This window comes from Hydractinia symbiolongicarpus, chromosome 13 (genome assembly GCF_029227915.1).
Source record: "Hydractinia symbiolongicarpus strain clone_291-10 chromosome 13, HSymV2.1, whole genome shotgun sequence".
Classification (NCBI taxonomy): domain Eukaryota; kingdom Metazoa; phylum Cnidaria; class Hydrozoa; order Anthoathecata; family Hydractiniidae; genus Hydractinia; species Hydractinia symbiolongicarpus.
Window position 1 is genome coordinate 12729694 of NC_079887.1, and position 15609 is coordinate 12745302.

Below are 15609 nucleotides of genomic sequence, written 5' to 3' on the forward strand. Positions count from 1 at the left end.
ATTTAACTTTGAACTTTGTAAAAGTTAATAACTGTAAGTAGTTCTAACTTGAAACGTTCTAATAAAGTTAATATACCACAGAGACGACTAGCAGCACCATATCAATACGTTATTTAAAGGTTCAACGTTAGTATAAAATGCAATGCATTAGGAAAGAAACAATAGAACGTTACACATTCTGCTTTTTTCTGCTGCCACAAATAATTCTTTGTGAGAAAGTGACCGAAAGACTTGACTGGGCTATCAAGTCAAACAAAAACAGGCTAAGTGCTTCACTAGTACCCAGACTGCGCTTTATGAAGGTCGGTAATTAATTTTAACTTCTTTTTTTCAGCGTTTCTACCGTCATTTCTATACATTTCTTAATTTGGACAATAAGAGCAATTATTTCCTTAGTACTAAGGACAAAAATTTATACAGTGTATTCTGAAATTAATCCGACAATATAAAGACCACAGTGATTTTTATTAATTAAATTTAATTCGTCTTTTTATAATTTTTGGCTAGACCACTGAAGTGAAAACAAGACACTTCTTAGTAAGTTTTGGAAACATAAAATTCAGCTGGTGAGTGACCTGTTTTTGTGTGATAAGAATGATTTGTTTTTTTTTTAAAGAAATGCCTGATTTTTGGAACAAAACTACATCTCTTCAGGGATATCGATACATTGTATTGAAATGTAGTAACAATTTTGAACAGTTATAATTAGTCAAAACTGTAATTCATTCCAATTGAAAATAAGCAACACAACGTTTTCTTCAATTTATCAGTGTGTCTTTTCATGCGTATGTTACCACAATGAACTTCGCGTTATGATCTCAAAACGTGAAACGAGTATTATGTGCTTGTCCTACACTAATGTGTAATTTTATTCGCACTCTTAGTAAAAAGAAACCGTATCTATAACGTTGAAACACAAAATGAAAGTTCGCTCTTTAGGTAGCCTCAATCTTCCTCCAGAGTGTGCAACATTCGTAATCGTTTCGTATATTTCCCGCCAATCTGTCGATCACTTCATTGATGGCTACGTGTATATCGTTGTGAATGTTCAATAACAAAAGACCATTGAATTGATCCTAACAGTGCAAAAAAAAAAAAAAAAAATAAGACGTGGTAAAACAAAATCCCAAGTTTGAATGATATTATCAAGCCACTCTGAAAATTGTACAAAAGTGAAAAATTAAATATGTCTTCACTCTACGCAAAAAAATTTATACATTTTTGAGACATATGACTTTGACTGTATCTGGATCTTAACAACAAATTCAGCACCAAATACATACCTCAAATCACCACATGCAACATGGTGGTAGCATCGCTCGAAAGATATTTACTGGATGCACACAAGATGTTGTCATACCAATTACATAACTTCTGTGCCGATCAGGATTATTTTTTATTACCCGAGTAAAAAAGCGTGTATATCGCTTTGTTTAGTGTCTGGGCAATAGCTTATAGTTACGCATTGCATCAGAGAGGTACTGCTGAAGTCATTTGTGTATTTATTTATTTATTTATTTTTGCATATCTTCGGCCTATTAAATTAGGTAACTATGGTGAGTAATTCTTGTTCCGCTAACTTAGTTTCTTTTGGCAATACAAGGTTTTTTATTGTGTAATAAGGTTTTTTATTTTGTAATAAAGGTTTTTATTGTGTGAAAAGAAGTTTTTGAATAGAAAGATATACATAATTGTATTGTTTTAAACTTTGTAATTATTGTAAAGTAATGAACTGTAACCTTTTTTTATATATATTCTGGAACGAGACTCTTTTCGTACACCTATATATATATATATATATATATATATATATATATATATATATATATATATATATATATATATATATATATATATATATATATATATATATATATATATATATATATATATATATATATATATATATATATATATATATATATATATATATATATATATATATATATATATATATATATATATATATATATATATATATATAAACACGAAGTAATTTTAACACAAATTACAACAGAGTGCTCAATGTGTAACAGAGCAGTTATATTATTTTTATGTTTTGTTTTCAAGAAAAAACTACATTAATTTTGCTACTTAAAGTTTCATGCTTCTTAGCAATCTTCAGGCAAATGATACAAATTATACAAGTTGGTACTAACTAAAGTATAAACCTTTTAATTACGTGATACAACGTAATAAAACAAATAAATACAAATAAATACATTGTTCGTTACAGTTCATTTCAACCATTTCAAAGTAAATTTGTTGCGATGGCGACATTTGTTGATAAGTTCTGTTCTTTTATTTAACAGTCCCTTCGGTTCAGCTCGTACAATTGCTATTTTTTCTGTTAGGCACAAGTCACACGTGCGCGCTCCTGTCTTATACGGCATTGCACGTCTTTCTATACTCCATAAGATTTCAAAGTCTGTTCCGTCGTCTTTTAATCTCCAAATTAATTTCGACAATTCGGTTTCGTTTCTGTATTTCTCGTGTCGAAAGGACTTTTTGTGGTTGTTAAACCTTTCTTTAAATTCGCCTTCGCATAATCCGTAGTAAAATTCCTTTTTGTCTACGTATTTGACTTCCGCTTTGTAGATGATGCACGCAGCTAAACAGTCACCATTCAGTGGACACTGGGACTTATCCCGGCAGTTGCAAGGTCGTTGTTTTTGCCTTTCTTCAGAAGTGAGAACTTTTTTATTATGGCCCTTTATGATGTTTCGGATGTTTGTGCTACATGAATAGCTCAACTTGAGGGTGTTTTTGTTGAAGATTTTATAATATTTGTGATCTTTACTGAAGTTTTTTCTAACAATCTTGAGAAATGATCGTCCAATGTCTGTTTTAACGTTTTTACTGAACGGCGGGTTGAACCAAATTATCTTCCTTTGGCGATTAGGGCGTTGTTTGGGTTTACTCGCGTATGCCATTGTGCTTTTAAATCCGCTGGCGGAGAGTGAAGCTTCGTATAAAGGTTTTGCGTCATCAAATGCTTTTCTGTTACATGATGTCGCAATTAATCTTTCATTTACCATCTTCGGAATGACTTTCAATACATTATTCGGGTGGTTTGAATTAATGTTAATGTATAGCGGATCGTTGTTGGGTTTCCTGTAGGGTTTGTAGGTTTTACTATTCACGTTAAATGATACATCCAAAAAGTCTGTTTCAATCAGGTTCGTTTCGATAGTTACTGACAATTTGTCTTCCTTAAACAAGGTTATGATGTCCTTTCGAATTTTGTTCATTCGTGGTCCATTGGCGTTTTGGATAATTGCAAGTCCATCGTCTCTGTATAGACCAACATGTTTGATATCGATAATATTGCTGATCTTTTTTAATATATATAGTCCAACTAACTCACAGATCTCCGCTCCATCGAATGAACCCATTGTTACATCGAAAAGAACGTTTCCTTTTTTAACCCAAGTCGATGATTTATCAAATAACAAGGACTTTCGACTGTGCCTTATTATATCGAGGACTTTGTTGTCGATTGGTACAGCAGATCTTGCGAAATTAATTGCTTTGTCGAGTAGTTCTTCAGAGATAGAAGGGTAAAACTCGACAATGTCGAATTTGATGAATTTTGACTTTGCATCAGTTGGTGTTTTTCTGAACCATTCAATTACAGTAGATGTATTTCGCCATTGGTTGACCTGCGTTGCTTTCTGAACTTTTTCTATGATGGTCTCCAAGTACTTTTTACTGACGATTCCCATGTCTGTTTTGGCTGGATTAATTAATCTGCACTTGACATTTTGGGGGAAGTTTGGTTTGTGGTCTTTGATTGTAATGTAGGCCTGTTTCTCTGAGTAGCATTGCATTTTGGCGTCTAAATCTAGCGATTTTGCGATTTTTTTGGCCTCTTTATTGATGTTGGTTTTCAAAGAAGTACTACATTTTTCATACGATTTTGTGATATTTTCTGTAACGAGTTTGGTGTAATCATTTTTCGGAAGTTCGTATAGGTTATTAGTTTTATCGGCGAAAGCAAATACATTTTCGGAATTTTGGATGTTCTTAACGTCTGTTTTCAATTTGTTTAAGAACGAATTGTCAACATTGCGGAATTCGATTTTTCGGATGAGGTCGTAAAGGTCGCTTTCGAAGCTTGCAAGGTTCGGGTTAACAGGTGGGGTTGCAGTTGATTTAAAACCGAAAGATACGTGTTCGTGCTCGTCTGGGTGGGTTCATTCGATGGAGCGGAGATCTGTGAGTTAGTTGGACTATATATATTAAAAAAGATCAGCAATATTATCGATATCAAACATGTTGGTCTATACAGAGACGATGGACTTGCAATTATCCAAAACGCCAATGGACCACGAATGAACAAAATTCGAAAGGACATCATAACCTTGTTTAAGGAAGACAAATTGTCAGTAACTATCGAAACGAACCTGATTGAAACAGACTTTTTGGATGTATCATTTAACGTGAATAGTAAAACCTACAAACCCTACAGGAAACCCAACAACGATCCGCTATACATTAACATTAATTCAAACCACCCGAATAATGTATTGAAAGTCATTCCGAAGATGGTAAATGAAAGATTAATTGCGACATCATGTAACAGAAAAGCATTTGATGACGCAAAACCTTTATACGAAGCTTCACTCTCCGCCAGCGGATTTAAAAGCACAATGGCATACGCGAGTAAACCCAAACAACGCCCTAATCGCCAAAGGAAGATAATTTGGTTCAACCCGCCGTTCAGTAAAAACGTTAAAACAGACATTGGACGATCATTTCTCAAGATTGTTAGAAAAAACTTCAGTAAAGATCACAAATATTATAAAATCTTCATCAAAAACACCCTCAAGTTGAGCTATTCATGTAGCACAAACATCCGAAACATCATAAAGGGCCATAATAAAAAAGTTCTCACTTCTGAAGAAAGGCAAAAACAACGACCTTGCAACTGCCGGGATAAGTCCCAGTGTCCACTGAATGGTGACTGTTTAGCTGCGTGCATCATCTACAAAGCGGAAGTCAAATACGTAGACAAAAAGGAATTTTACTACGGATTATGCGAAGGCGAATTTAAAGAAAGGTTTAACAACCACAAAAAGTCCTTTCGACACGAGAAATACAGAAACGAAACCGAATTGTCGAAATTAATTTGGAGATTAAAAGACGACGGAACAGACTTTGAAATCTTATGGAGTATAGAAAGACGTGCAATGCCGTATAAGACAGGAGCGCGCACGTGTGACTTGTGCCTAACAGAAAAAATAGCAATTGTACGAGCTGAACCGAAGGGACTGTTAAATAAAAGAACAGAACTTATCAACAAATGTCGCCATCGCAACAAATTTACTTTGAAATGGTTGAAATGAACTGTAACGAACAATGTATTTATTTGTATTTATTTGTTTTATTACGTTGTATCACGTAATTAAAAGGTTTATACTTTAGTTAGTACCAACTTGTATAATTTGTATCATTTGCCTGAAGATTGCTAAGAAGCATGAAACTTTAAGTAGCAAAATTAATGTAGTTTTTTCTTGAAAACAAAACATAAAAATAATATATATATATATATATATATATATATATATATATATATATATATATATATATATATATATATATATATATATATATATATATATATATATATATATATATATATATATATATATATATATATATATATATATATATATATATATATATATATATATATATATATATATATATATATATATATATATATATATATATATATACGTTTTTTTAGGCGCACTAAAAGCTGACTCAACTAAGCTAATATCGAAAGCAGTCCAGATGGAACGGAAGACCTTGTATCTATGTTTCCGGTTTAAAAGACGACATTGCACTAGAATTATAAAGTGAGTTTTAACCTACTACGCTTATCGGTGATGCAAATTTCTAAAACTCAAACATTGCCAAGATAGATTTGTTTTGAATTTTTCTGACTTTATAATGATCCAACAACAGGTGACATAAATGTACAAAAGAAAAGACCCAAAATAATTTCTATATAAATGTGGCCGGTTGTCTGTCCGTAAGTGCATCAAAATGATACACGAATAATGTTAACTCCGTTTGATCCTGCCGCTAGGCTAGCAAGAATGTGGGTTTTAATCACTAAAAAACGGAGTATTTTAATATGGTAATACAACAAATATAGCTCAATTACCTTCCTTTACTCAAATACCTCAGAAAGTCGATTTTATAAGAAATCGCAACGCTTGAAACAAAAAGTACCATTTTTTTAATAAAAAATGTGTGGTGAAGCAAATAAGACCAGGATAGACAAAAACAAATACTATAAGTAAATCGTCAGAAGCGAATATATATTGTAAATTTTTGCAAAAGAGGCAAGAACACGAAATTACTATCGACGTGTCAAATTCTTTCGCGCATGCGCTGCTCTAAAAAACTATATCCCTTGATAAACATTGCATAGTTATAAGAACCATAAGTTTTATTTAAGCGAGTTGAATATTTCGATTATCTATTTCCGGCATTATAATTGTTGTCAAATTACGATTTTTTTCGTTCCTTGATTTTTTTTCTCCTTTTTATAAGCGTCCCTGAATTACAGCATTTAATATACGCCCATTGTTAACTGATAGCTATTTTCAACCGCTTTATATGGAAAATCCGTTGCGCTGAACTTCGTGGCAACCAAAATGGTTACTATAAATGTAATCAAAAAACTTTGCCACAGAATTGGTAACATAACATAGCTAGCTACATATAGACTCAAAAATTTACTTACAGTCAAAGAAATTTCGGCCTGAGAGGCAAACAGGCAATGTAAAAGGTCCCTGAATGAAAATACTCTTTCTCACCTATGAATGAAGCATCTTACTGCACAGAAAGCTAACGCTAACGTTTTTTTATCAGATAAGCCGTCCATCTTTCATCAAATTCGTTATAAATTGATTAATGTAGAGGCAGTTAGGCAAACGGCAATTATGATAAAAGGAGGATCCGGATCCGGATACGAAAGAATACTTGCCTCCCACAACTAAAGGGAAGGTTCTTTGAGTTTATGTAATAGATTTTTAGAAGTCATATGAACGTTATGCGCAAATTCTACATCATTGAAAGCATGCCTAACACGCCGTCTGATGCCTCTAGATAAGAACCCAGTCGGTTCAAACTTCTTTGGAGTTCATTTAATGGATCGTTTGCGTCAGTAATAGCAGCTCGTTGACCACCAGGCGTTATTCCAGCCTTCCTAAAACAGCTCACGATGGTTTCTTTGGTTACGACTTCCAAAGAATCAAAAAGTATTTTCATGGGTTTAAAATCGAGATATATGAGACACTCTTTTTCTTTAAGGTTCGGTATAGGAAACATACAACCCTTTCTTACCAATGGGCTTTTATGCTGAATATGACACCTTGGCCCATTGGTTAGAGTATCGACGTTGTACATGTGGTAAAAACACGGACCGAATATTGGTTAATATAGCCATTGAGAGTGGGTTGAACAAGCGCAATTTCGTGTTAGTCTGCACGAAACTTTTTGTCCAGTTTCCGGAACAACACTGTGAAGGTTAAATCAGCAGAATTTATAGGTTAAAGAAACTTTGAAGATAACTTTTTATTTAAAATGTAAAAATGTATCGCTTTCTTACCTTTTTTCCCACTTATCCATCCATCATCTGTCGGATTAAAAGTCGTATAATTCCTGGTCCTGCCTCCTTGTTAGGCATCCATTTTAAATTTTTGGAATTACTTTGCTCTTTTGAACCAGAGTTTTGTTTTATCAAAACAAAGGCTACTGTTTTCCTTCTTTGTATCCACATTTTATATTTTGAATGTTTTCGGTGCATTCAAACTTTATTTTTAAACACTTTTATTCTATTTACTGTGTAAATAAACCCTGAAAAACAGAAATTTAGAGACCAAAATTTATGTTCAATATAGAAAAAATTCGAAATTGAGAATTTTAAGATAAAGAGAGAGAAAGATCGTTTAAAGTGTACACAAATGTCCACAGGACTGAGACTTTTGTTCACGATAGACAGCACTTTAAGACAGAGTGTAGTCGAGAAAGTGAGAACACTGCAATTCTTCACCACGAAGACTAACTGTGGCGTGTTCTCCTTGAGAGGCAATAAATGTTTTTGCCTTTTTTTACTGCGAAAAGACATTTACGTCAACGCCATTGGTAATTAACACAATTATATTACATTGTTGGAAACGCTAAATTTTCTACGAATAAAGATAATTTAAGATGAAAATCATAAAAAATCAGGCTGAGGCTTGAAAAATAAAAAAAGCTGGTCTTGGGTCGTATTTTACCAGTCCTTATAAAAAGAGTGTGTAGTCAGGGCTGCTCCTATTCCAACAAACCCAGCTTAAACGTTCGTAATTACCCCTTTCCGAGTAAATTTCATTACTTCTTGTTGATCCACGAAATAGCTATGCGAAAAATAGGTACGACAAACTATAATTTCCTGTGGAATTTTCTTTAGGCCAACAATCTAGAAGAGGGCTAGAGTGAAGTCCAAGCTCGAAAAAGTTACTAATTATATCATACTTTGTATCTTTTTTAGTGCGCTTTGCTTTGGTATGTTTGTTTTGGTACTGTTTGGTATTTTCAATCAACGGAAAGCTTTAGTTCGTATCAGTCCGCAGAGCTTGCAAAGAGAAAACATTAACACGAAGGAAAAAAGTTGCTGGAAAGATTTACAACTTAAGAACAACACGGAACCTTCAACGATTTTATGTGCGTTTCAACCACTAACCAACAAAATATTTAAAAGAAACCGGAAAACAGTTGTGCTTGCCATGGGCGTTCATTTAGGGCATGATGCTGATCAAGAGTTTTCGTGCAGGAAATCTGGAATAGAGTATATTAGTTGGGAAACCAGGAGTAAAGACGCGCCAGCAATAACCAAAAAGTTTTCAGTTTTTCCATATAACCAAGATCATCTGATGAAAACGCAAAAAGTATTTTGGGAAAAATTGCGTAATCACTCGCAATTGGTGGAAGCAGACATTATAATGTGTGGTTTTGACCCATGGCATTGTCTCATGTTTGCACCGTTTAATAAGAAAATGATTATAAATCCTGGCTATAGATTTGAAGGCCACTTAGCAACTAATGGTGGGCAAGCTAAGCACTTGCAAAGTGTGTTTTATAACGCAGTTCGTTACAACCCTGATGTAATCATGGCAGGACATATTATCTACGACATATTATACGAACAGCACTTTCTAGGCTCTCACAAAATCATTCCACTCCCTGCAACTGGCTACTATGTGCGCGAAAGATTAGAACAAGAACTGCAACAACAAACATGCCGGGGTGTACCTTTAAAAAGCAGTGGCTATCATCCGAACAAAATGGAGGTATTGATCATGCCCAAAAGATTGTCTAAAGGTGGGCATATTATTGCTGAAGAAATCAAGAACTACAGTAGAAAAGCCGAAAGAAAATACAAAGTGGAACTTTTTGAGGTAGCATTGAAAGGAAGATATAACTATTGTCAAATAGGTGTGTTGATTATTAAATCTGCTGCAGCATTGTAGCGCATGGATACCAGATTGCTTACAAATTCGGATTTCGAAAACAAGTTCATCATATACGTGCATTCAATTTTTTGCTTACGTTTTAGGAACATATCAGGCCGGCATCGTGCTGGGTTATTCTGTCATGTCGTACTTCACGAGCGAAGTAGCAACCTTGGGCATTCCTTTGTTTGTGCCTACGCCTCGTTTGTATGCAGAATGGGAGAGAATATATCACCTTATATCAGAAAGAAAGAATACATTAAGTCAAACTCGTCTGAACGATATGAAAGAAAATCCAAGATCCATAAATTTTGGGTAAGCATTTAAATCTACTATTTTTTGTTCTTTATGTCAAACAGATTACTTTGAAGCTTTGAAACATTTCAAAAAACGTTCACTAAAAAAATATTGAGACGCAAGGGGTTTTTTTTTCTCATTTTTCAAATGTGCACAAAAGTATTAAAAATCAATGCTTTGCAGCTGGCAGGTTGCAACGTCGCTACTTTTGCACACACGTAGGCCAGGCAGACAGTGCTGTAATATCACTAGTCGCATTCACTAAAACCCGCACACCAAAATAATCCATTTTGTGCCCATTAAGGCCGCAACATTCGTAAAAAATGGACCTTCTAACGTCAGCAAAAATTAGCACATTTTAAAGGTTTTGACTTAACCAAATATCCAAAAATCTTAATTTTTAAATCCATCATGAACATTAACTCCACTCTCCCCCTTATGTCCACTCTGAACATTTACAGGTTCAAATTGTGGGAATCTAATACAGAAATAGCCTACGCGATTACTTGTGGTGGCAAACTTTGGGATTAGTTGTTCTCTCAACATATTTCGGCCAAGATTATAGCTATAATCTAGAAATATTGCTTGGAAAATCAAAACAAAATCATTAAAATTATTAATTAGTTAATCAGAACGAAGAATTACTTTTTTTTCGTAAACCTCATTTTTCATTACTTTCTCAAAATTGAAGACTTGCAAAAGTTAAAAGGTTTCGGTATTTTTAGTTAAATAATTACAGAGTAAAAAGCGGAGATACGATTCAGTAAATTTTACTAGTAACGTTACCTACAACTCCGGAAACGAATCAGTGAAAAGGAGGGCGAAATTCTGAACATTGTAACCAAAAACAATTAAAAAAACCACATTCACTTAAATAATACGCAACCTAAACTTGTTAAAATTCACTTAACTATGCTTGTGGTAAAATCTTCAGCGGTACCTATTGTTGTCAACGAAAACACGCTCCTGTTCCTCGATTTTTAAGACATTTTAGGACCATGGAGAGGATTTTTTGAGAATGTTGACATTTTAGAAAGTATAGCTGCATTTTTGACGTTCAAAAACTTTTGTAGCCTACCAGCTGCAGAGTACTAGACAAGAAACGCTGCTGCACCGAACTTTGTTTTAACAAACATGCTGGTAAAATAAAATAAACATTATGTCCTGCTTATAGCTTCAAAGAAAAAAACTTTCCTCTAGTACAATAGTGCTGAAGACTTTAAAATCGTGGATAGATTTTTTCAACTTGGCACTTAGTTCCAAAAAGAGCTTTAAATACATGATAACATTTTTTAAAATTTAAAATTTTCTAAAGGTTTTTTTATAATAAAAAAATTCAACTTGATCCACATGAAAGGTATATAAGCACGAAAGGGTGCAATTTGATGTGACAGAAACATCACAATTCCTAACAGTTCCGCATCAAAATTAGTTTGCTAAAGAGCCATTTGTCCTGCATTTTTTGTCCCAATACGGAATGACCGTAATCATATTTAAATTTTCTGCAATTAGTTTGAGCTGGACTTTGAACATTCCGTTCTCCGTAGCGATGCCTACAAACATTGTCAAATATAGTAGCTCTTTTTTAAATCAAAAATATATCTTTTCTGCTCAAAACTTTATTAAAAGGAGTAAAAAATATTTCTTGGTTAGAGTCGTAACTAAGGTGTAGATGGAAATTTTCTGGTATAGCTTGGTTACACAAACGTAATGTTAAATATATTGTTTAACTGCTAGTTTGCAAGCAGAGCACAATAAATGCGTCTTTACATGCCGAATTTCGAATTGTAGTAGAACTAGTCGATAAGTTCCGTGGAGGAATTAACTCATGCAGAAGAATAGGTTGTTTCGCAACTTTTGCTAACCTTAACTGTTCATACACAAAGAAAATTGGCGAAACTTTTCTGTTTTCTGTAATGCGTAGAGCTTGAAACGCTGATCAAAATAATGCCGAGAAACATGTATTTTCGACGAACACCTAAGGATTTATTTTTTTTTAGTATTTAGCATCCTTACCAACCATTTTAAACCTAAATGTCAAACACAAAAGTTTACACAGACTGTAAAACAGATCGATTTTTAAGAAGGACATCGAAATCAACAAAAATCAGTTCATTCAGCATGTTCTGTATTGCCATTGCTCATAAATCTTATACAAAAAGGTTATGAAACACACCAAATTACTCGCCCAGTAGATTACAACATATTAAAAAAAATTTATTAATACAATTTTTAAAATTCTTAACAAAAACGTGAAACCATAGAATTTTCTTCCAGCAAAAATGACATAACATACAGTTTAGTTCTCCCCAACAAAAGTTTTTTAATACGAAATAATATAAAGGCTTGTACAAGAATTGATAGGTCTGGTTTATACAAGTCAAAACAAAGCAACAGCAGTAACGAAACTCTTTTATAACCACCCAGATCGATGTAATAGTCTCTTTCAATATCGTGGACCACTTTTCATGCCGATGAGTACGTCAGCGATCTGCCATTTTCTTATTTATGTTTGAACATGATAAACCACGAATAAAGCTAGCTTCGCTAAAACATACAACGCATGATTTTGTAAAACTACGTTAAAATATAATGGGGTAAGCCAGCCTATTTTTTGTTGTGACACAACCATGGATATCCTTGTTGGTTTAAATGATTAAAATAATTATCCTTATCAATTTCGTTATAACTCATTTTAGGTACCATCCAAATGACGATTTCAAAGAAAAAGACATCTTAGAATGGGTGAAATATTCAGATTATTATTATTACGATGGGGTGCAGCAGTTTGACAGTTATGAAGAACTGTTCGAGAAATTGGAGAATTCGGATCTTCAAGCGATGAGTGCAGCAATGCTGAAAGGTAGAAAAGAAAATCGAGACAGAAACGTGAACAATTTGAAAGCAATAGAACGGTATTTCTATAACGGAGAACAGGAACAAAAATCACCTTATATGCCTAAGACTTTCTCCGAAGGAATGCAAATTTGGCAAGACAAAATGACGCCACCTAAATTTATAACTAACAATACCCGGACCTTTCCTCAGAGGAATATGGTTATAATCAGCTATGAGGAGTATATGAAAGTCTTCACCTCAAAGCCACCGTGTGCACTACCGGTAAAATATAGCATTATATTTTATAGTGTTATTCTAAAAGCGTCGCATACTCATGGGAGTTGTACTTTTTTGAGGCTGCAAGACCTTCAGACAGATCCTGTTGTTGCGGGAATTATAACAAAGTTTCCCTTGTGGACGTCTGACAGACTTGTACAGGATTTGATAAGTCTGGTTTATGCAATTCAAAACAAAGCAACGGCAATAACAAAAATCTTTTATAACGACCTTAAACGTTGTAATATAACCAAGTTTTCACAGTTATTGCCAAGCATCGCTGGATGGAGTGAGATCACATTTCATGCTGCAAGCTTTTGGTACGCTTGGGTGCCCTATACTGATTCCAACGTAGTTAAGTTGTGGCATCGACTTGCGTCAAAGTTTTTGGATAAGAAACCAACGGAAGTCAATTGTTTCCCACTGTTATTTTCTACACATGATTTTTCCAACAAGGACATCTATACTTTGGATGACTACCTTCAGTTTTGGAAAACCGACGAAAAAAATAGTTTTTTTAATCTTTTGGATCAGCTAAATTTTGAGCTAGCAGTTAGGGGATATACAACGAAATACTACGCTGAGTTACATCGCACGTGGTTGGAAACAATATCAGGCTATGTCAAGTCGGCGAATCCTATGATGATGAAAATGCAACATTAAATAGCACAATAATTTTGTAGAAATTTAAATCACTTTTTCATCTAGTCTGCAGTGCACATTTTATACGTCACAGGCCACTATTTGCATGATTTCATGTTCTCTTTAATGACGGCGTAAAAAAGGTAGAAGTGCAGGTAAACTGAGGTAATTTTTCTGTCTATACTGGAATATGTGTGCAAACCTATAATTAACATTGTTGGATTGTGATATAGAAGTGTAATTTGAGTTCGACGAAGACGCGTTTTAATAATTTTTGTCAGTTAAAGACGCGCTTGTAGCATTCTTGGCAGTTAGAGACGCGTTTTTAACATTCTTGACAGTTACAAACGCGTTTTCAACATTCTTGGAAAACGGTTGTAACTAATAGAAATTGTTACATTGAAATGTCACATATAGACCTCTGTATGTAAATAATTTTTTTTGCACAATAAAATATGTGTTTCCTTCCACTTTTTATTGTATTCTTGAAGCACACATGTTCTGAAAATTCATTTCCTGCAATGACGTTTCTAGAAAGTATAATTAAATATAAAAAATGGTTTTGCCCTTTTGCTGGACATATTTGGTATTCAAGAAACGAACAACATTATTTTTGTCTTTGATATCGGATTATGTGGAAGCCAAAATCATGTATCGTGTATACTAGCTAGTGGGCCATGCTACATTTTTAAAGAACACAAGGAATTAAAATCTTTATGGATAATAATTCTTTATGGAAAGTGAAATATGTTAACATATATATTACTTCAACTGCCAGTAACTACAGTACCAGCTCCACTAGCTATAGTATCGACGAACTTAGGTTATAACAACTCGAACGCTACTTGATATGCTCCCAGTTAAATTTTGGCAGGACTGTTTAAAATCCATGAGTTTGAACTTTGGCTTGAGTTGTTCTCTTTTTTCAGTCGTTCAGCCTGAAATTCTCATTTCATTCTAATATTTTCCTTTTAAATGTTTATTTAGTTCTATTTAGTACGAAAATTCGTTTTCATCTAAAAGTTGTCACAGGAAATACAGTTCAGGTAAATCTGCTTCATGCTCATTTTAAACAGCCCGAACATAATGAGAGATTGATCCTTTACTCTTATCGATCAAGCCGTAAATATCTCCTTGCTTCGACATAAGTAGTCCCTTTGGCAACATAAGTTAAATACCCATCAGCCCAATTGGCTTAATGAGCGTGACGTCACCTTGGATTAATAATTATTTTTATCTCTAATCTCTTTACTTGATTATTTTGCTTTTCTAAAGGCTGCATGATTGAATTCTCTCTTCTCTTTAATCATAAAGTGCTTGGGCCCTGTTCTGAAGCTCTCAAAGGTTATACACATTTAGCCTTTCTAATCCATCTTGACACAGCAATTATAAGGCGAATGCCAAGGTGTTAACAAAATATCTTGTTTCACGTCAGCATGTATTCGTCTACTTGGTTTTTATTGCAATTGCATGTGACTTGATTACAAATGATTTTTCTATTTTTGCATTGATTTAACTGGTATTTAGCTATGAGAGCATACGATCGCAAACAAACTATAAATTGCTGACGTCAAACACAAGTTTGCTACGTAGAGAATGCAAATTGTAGTTTATGTTGGCAATTTTTTACCGACAGGAAATAAATTGAAATAGAAAGGCTGACGTTTGACTTTTTATAATTAGCTTTTATAAAAGAACAATGAGGCTGAGGTTTTTCTGAAAATTAAAAACATTTCAAGAGCGTGACTTTATAGCTAGACTATAAAAATAAAATAATGAGTCTAAAATTGCTATAATACAATTAAAAACAATTGAGGCTAACAAAAATGGAATTTAGACAAAATCATATAACAAAACTGTGAGCCTATGAAGACCTATTGGTCCAATTACATGATTTTTTCACATATATATTTAACTTCTCCTATATATCTTTTGTCCTGGTAGTTTAAAAAGTGAATGGAGTGATAAATATGTTGGGTGTGGACAAACTTACCATGTGATAAATACGCTTTTTTGACCTCCACAGTTTCAAAAAAATATTGGT

General features: G+C 33.7%; 1 protein-coding gene across 1 annotated transcript; it reads left to right on the plus strand.

Annotated features, from left to right (window-relative positions):
• The first annotated feature begins 480 nt into the window (after nucleotides 1-480).
• On the plus strand, nucleotides 481-14035 carry LOC130622884 (uncharacterized). The gene is made up of 5 exons (XM_057438340.1): nucleotides 481-566; nucleotides 5753-5864; nucleotides 8552-9495; nucleotides 9617-9827; nucleotides 12509-14035. The coding sequence occupies exons 2-5, from the start codon at nucleotides 5800-5802 to the stop codon at nucleotides 13584-13586; spliced, it is 2298 nt and encodes a 765-aa protein (XP_057294323.1). The 5' UTR covers nucleotides 481-566; nucleotides 5753-5799; the 3' UTR covers nucleotides 13587-14035.
• The last annotated feature ends 1574 nt before the right edge of the window (nucleotides 14036-15609 follow it).